General features: G+C 37.2%; 1 protein-coding gene across 2 annotated transcripts in view; it reads right to left on the reverse strand.

The window, feature by feature from the left end:
- LOC106869946 (vesicle-associated membrane protein 7) overlaps positions 1 to 5,926 on the reverse strand; it is a 46,105-nt gene that overhangs the window by 8,914 nt on the left and 31,265 nt on the right. For both annotated transcript variants that reach the window (XM_014915886.2, XM_014915887.2), the window contains exons 5-6: positions 2,676 to 2,763; positions 1,285 to 1,375 (exon numbers count right to left, since the gene is read on the reverse strand). In XM_014915886.2, coding sequence (XP_014771372.1) covers positions 1,285 to 1,375; positions 2,676 to 2,763 — 179 coding nt within the window. The remainder of the gene's footprint in view (positions 1 to 1,284; positions 1,376 to 2,675; positions 2,764 to 5,926) is intronic.

Raw genomic sequence — 5,926 nt, forward strand, 5'->3', positions numbered from 1 at the left:
ATATATACATACAACGGGCTTCTTTCAGTTTCTGTCTACCAAATCCATTCACAAGGCTTTGGTCAGCCCGAGACTATAGTAGAAGACACTTGCCCAAGGTGCCACACAGTGGGAATGAACCCGGAACCATGTGGTTGGTAAGCAAGCTACTTACCACACAGCCACTCCTGCGCCTATATATAGGTTGCCTGTCATGTAACTTGCAAAGATCACATTTCCTCTACGCACTCTTTACTCTTGCTTGATATAGTTTTTACAGCTGAATGCTTTTCCTATAACAACTACTTTACATCATGTACTGTACTATTCAGTTTATCAAACCATTGGTACTAGATTGTGCAGGACTAAAAAAATCCAATCTATTTTTTATTAATTAATATTTAGTCATTGGTCTCCAAGACAGGCAGGTTGTATATAGTTTACACAGCCCATATCTTATTCCAGCTATTCCTTTATTTTTAGCATGGTCATGACAGGTAGGTATCCTTTCTATCACTATCCATTCTACAGGATGAATTTGGTATTTTACTGTGTTACAAAAACAAGAGATGCTTTCTATTTAGACTTATATGTCTCAATCTATACTGTAGAGGAGATTTTTTGTCCCTATACTTTTTCTGCCAATTTAACGCTGTGCAACCAAGTAATCATCCTTAATTTGAAATCTGTAATGGTAATCGCACCGAACCTCTCCTTCTTTAAACACTAAACTCTACTTGCAAAGACCTGTTGGGGCAAGTGAAATCGAAATCGTAATTGAACTATACTCGTTGACTGGCACCTGCGCCAGTGGAGCACTAACAGCACTGTCCGAGCGTGTTCATTACCAGAGCAGCTGTCTGGCTTCCGTGCTAGTGGCCTGTAAATAGCACCACTTGAGCGTAATTGTTACCAGCGTTGCATTACTGGCACGTTAGAAAATCATTCAAGCGAGGTTGTTGCCAGTGTGCTGGACTGGCTCCCATGCAGGTGGCACGTAAAAAACACCATTTTGAGCATGGCCGTTGCTAGTACCGTGTGACTGGCCCTTGTGCCGGTGGCACGTAAAAGCACCTACTACACTCTCGGAGTGGTTAGCATTAGGAATGGCATCCAGCTGTAGAAACTCTGCCAGATCAGATTGGAGCCTGGTGTAGCCATCTGGTTCACCAGACCTCAGTCAAATCATCCAACTCATGCTAACATGGAAAGCAGATGTTAAATGATGATGATGATGATGATGATGAATTCATTTTATTCAATCACTGCAAATTACTGTTTTTTACTTTTTCTCTTATTACTTACCAATATCTCTCACAATAATTTCTTTCAGTTCATCAACTTGATTTTTAACTTTTTCCAGTTTGTCTGTATTTTTCACATCCGAGTAATATCGCTAAAGAATAAACAAAATAAAATTAAATTAAAAAAGGAAATTTTCAAAAATCAATTATTTTTTAAAAGGATTTTATTCATTTATTTTCAAAGAATGAATAATAATTAATGTATGTATTTTCTGCTCAATAAACTTCTTTAATATACATTTCAATTACCAAATCTTGATTTCTGTATGGATTATTTTGAGAGTTCCTAAGAGAGATCAAAGGAATTATGGAACATCCTCCTCTATCCCCTCAGTACTATTTATACTGCCCCACCCTCTGTTCCTTGTGGGTAGGCCTCAATGCATTTCTAACAGCATCTGTTTCTCTCTTTCTCACTCTGTTTATATTTCTCTCTCTCTCTCTCTTTCACATTTCTTGTCCTACTGGGATAGCCTAGTATCTCCTGTATAATAAGACAACTATGTCTGTCTGTTATACTCTAACCTCTTGTCTGGCAGACAGCCATTTCCCTTGATTCCAGTCTCTCTCTTAGTCGAGAGGTCTCTGTGTTGCAAGTACTTGGTGATACCGCTAATGCAGGTGCCACATAAAAATGCCCAGTACCACTGTAAAATGGTTGGCATTAGGAAAGACATCTTGTGTAGAAACCATGCCAAAACTGACAGTCAGAGCCCTCTAGCTGGCAAGCCACAGGGCTTGCCAGCTCCTATCAAGCAGCCTGACCCATACCAGCATGGAAAACAGACATTAAACAATGATGATGATGATGATGGCTGTGCTTCCTTCCCTGTTTGCCATTCTCTGTACCACCTATATCTCTATATTCCCTACTTTTAACCATGTGTTGCTCACCTTGCAAATTTATCTGGTCTGCTTCCCCTATCCACCTCACATTCATATTCTTGTACCTTGAGGATATATCTTGACATCTCATCATCACCATTTCCTCCCCTTTTCCAGCTAGGGTAGCCATGTATCTCCTCTGCAACAAAACATCTGTTCTTATCCCTCTATCATACTCTTTTCTCTCAACACCTGGTATAAACCACCTCCCTCAATAAAAGGGTCTTGTCTTGCAAGTTATTTGACAACCTCACTAGTGCTGGTGATATGAAAATACACCCAGTACACTCTGTAAAATGGCTGGCATTAATAAGGGTATCCAGGCACAGAAACCATGCCAAAGCAAACATTGGAGCTCAACAGAAGCCTCTGACCTGTTGGATCCTGTCAAACCATCCAACATATGCTACAATAGAATACAGATGCTAAATGGTGATGATGAACATCAACAGAATATAAAATCCATGAAACAATATTAAACAAAAATAGAAACAGTTGTTATCATACCATTTGAAGACTCAATTCTCGAGAAAATTCACTGTTCATAGCATAGGGTAATGCAGTACGTGCTCTTTGGCCATACTGAACTTGAAATCTACAGATAGAAATAAAAATTGTATATAATATATTGTATTAGTACAGTGTTTAACAAGTACCAAGTCTACAAAATATGAACTGCAAATTTGCAATACTATACACATTTCATGAGACCAAAATTGGGAGAGATCATGGAAGATGTGTAATTAAGTATCAGCTATAAGGGAACAACAATGATAGAAGAGGCCGTGATTTGGTGCATAACATATATATAATAAAGATCTACAGAGACATCAAAATAGGCTGCATAATCCTTCAGACATTGTACCCCCTATATGGATATATGGATAAAAAAAAAACACCACAGCATGAGGACATGACCCACTGTCACAAAGGAGGTATTCATTTGGAAATGAAAACTTCTACCAAAGGAAATTGTGTAATGTACAGCCTCACAACTCTTTCTAACTGCAGCAATATATTCAGGATCATTGCCAGAATATCCCTTTTTAATATTGTGAGCTTTTTACAATAGATTACTTTTCAAACACAACAGATTTATAAGTAATATATCCATACTGATGAATACACATCTAGACACTGAACAAATTCCTTAACTCCTCTTCTTGACCTTCTTTTTTACACCACATCACACATCTTTAGTTCTAATATACAGCAAGGTAACAAAAATTCATATACCAACTATCCCAAATAGTTCCTTGAACCAAACTGCCTGAGACAACTACTGGTTTTATGATGCAGGCTTCTTGTTTGAAAGTGATCTAAATTTAAACCTTTCCTCAAAATTTTATGTAAAATGAAGTTCAAAACACCAGCTTAATGGTGATAAAACCATTTTATTAAATTCTTCATTATTTTCAAAATTAACTGGACCAAAGGCAGTGTATTTCAAAAGAAATATAATAACAAAAGGGTTTAAAAAGTACCCTCATAGACTGGCCCAAAAGGCACTCAAGCATATGATAGTATATCTCAATTTCTGAAAAGGTAGCTTATCTGAGAAAGTTTTAAATGTCATGTGCAAGATCATGCTGGAACATGTGATAAGAAATTATTGAATATTATCCTTGCTCATTCCATTTGAATTACATTTTTCTATGTATAATGACTAATATAAGGTTTGTAAGACCTAATCCACTAAAAACTTTCTGTCTTACACTACACACAAATGCCTTCTTGGACATCAGAATTGATAAAAGCAGAGGTTTTTACTCTTGCCAAATAAACTAACTCCTTCATATTATCTGGAAGGCCAGTTTATAAACACCAAATTGAAATTAACCAGCTTAAAAATAGCAAGACTTCTGACAAGACAGTTCAATGTAGCACACATTGCTAGAACATGTAGAGACCATTAATTATTCAGATATGCATCAAGATACATTCATCCACTCTTTCTTCACTTTTGAGAATTTTACTTTTGATGCCACTTTATATTCACCACTGCTTTCAGCCAAACAAGGGACCCTTTATGTGGTACTTAATAGTAATAGCTGCTACAATTTCTTTAAATAACTATCTAACAATCATCATCATCGTTTAACATCCTCCTTCCATACTGGGTTGGACAGTTTGACAGGGACTAGCCAGGGAGAAGACTACCCAAGGCTACTGTGTCAGTTTTGGCATGGTTTCTACAGCTGGATGCCCTTCCAAATGCCAACCACTTTACAGTGTGGACAGGATGCTTTTTATGTGGCACCAGCACTGGCAGGGTCACTAAGTAACTTGCAACAATCTTAAACAAAAAAGATACTGTAGTACTAAGCATACTCCAAAATTGATGGGGTGGTTACAGTTGGAATGTCTTTGATCATAGATTTGTTTGATTTAAACTGGGGTTAAACAATGAGAACAAGAAACAGACTTTGTCCAAACACAACTTTTAACACATCTACATATGCACTGGACTGAAATCTTCAAAACATTCTGAAAATGCTTTCATTATTTGACAAGCTCTAACAGTGAGTTCCATTAGCATTTAGATGTATTACAAAAGCTGACTTCTGCACTCCTTTCATCTACTAAATTTTATTCATATGACTCTGGACTATTCATGGCAACAGAAGAAAGTACTTGACCAATATGTTGTGCAATATGATTGAATAAAAATGATATGGTTTTGAAGAGAACTTTTAATAATGCAGATCAAAACCTTGTGAATGGATTCAGTGGATGGAAACTGAAAGAAGCTTCTGTGTGCGTGTGTGTGTTTGTGTGTGGTAGTGTCTCTTTGTCTTGACATTGTGTAATGAGTTGCAAAATGAGCATCATAGTTATACAAGCAGTGTCATTCATTTCCAATAAAGGGTAAAGACCCCTTCGGTCACGAATGACCATAGGATTGCACTTCGGAAGTTATCCTTCGAGGTACAAGTCCAGGCAAGGTTGTTTATGGAAGACCAGCAGTCACCCATGCATACCGGCCTCGCCTCTCCATGCCACAAATGTTATCCAAGGGAAAGGCAAAGGGTCCAATACAGCTTGGTACCAGTGACATTGAAACTCATTTCTACAGCTAAGTGAACTGGAGCAACATGAAATAAAGTGTCTTGTTCAAGAACACAACACACAGCCTGGTCCAGGAATCCAACTCACAACCTCATGATGGTAAGTTCGAAGCTCTAACCACTGAGCCATGAGCCTTCACACCATTTCCAATATTCTGCAAAAAAATATGTCTGAGCCAACTCTCACTTGGAAACAAGTGAGAGTTGGTGACAGGAAGGGTAACCAGCCACATAAAATCTGCCTCAATAAACAGTGTCCAATTGATGTAAACATGGAAAAGTGAACATTAAAATGATGATGACCGGTGCCTTACTAACCATGAAATATGACACACATAAACAAGGAATTTTGTCAGTGAACAGGTCACGGTCTCAAAGCAACAGAAATATTTTGGCAAATCAAATTTAAATGTTGAAGTGAATCTAACGGATTTTATGTGTTTCTTAAATGGCTTATAAACACATTCCATGCTGCAATTATTTTCGTTCCAGCACACAATCTCAGATCAGTTACTTGCTATGCAAGTACATCTCCGTAATATACAAATAAAATTTGAAAACTTATTAGATAAGATTATTAACCTTTGAACTGATATCATGACAAACTGCATGCTGAAGATGTGTTGAAGAAAAGAACAAATCAAATCTTATTTACAAATGATTTTGTTCTAAAACAAATTCTGTCAGTAT

Source organism: Octopus bimaculoides, chromosome 16 (assembly GCF_001194135.2).
Source record: "Octopus bimaculoides isolate UCB-OBI-ISO-001 chromosome 16, ASM119413v2, whole genome shotgun sequence".
Lineage (NCBI taxonomy): Eukaryota > Metazoa > Mollusca > Cephalopoda > Octopoda > Octopodidae > Octopus > Octopus bimaculoides.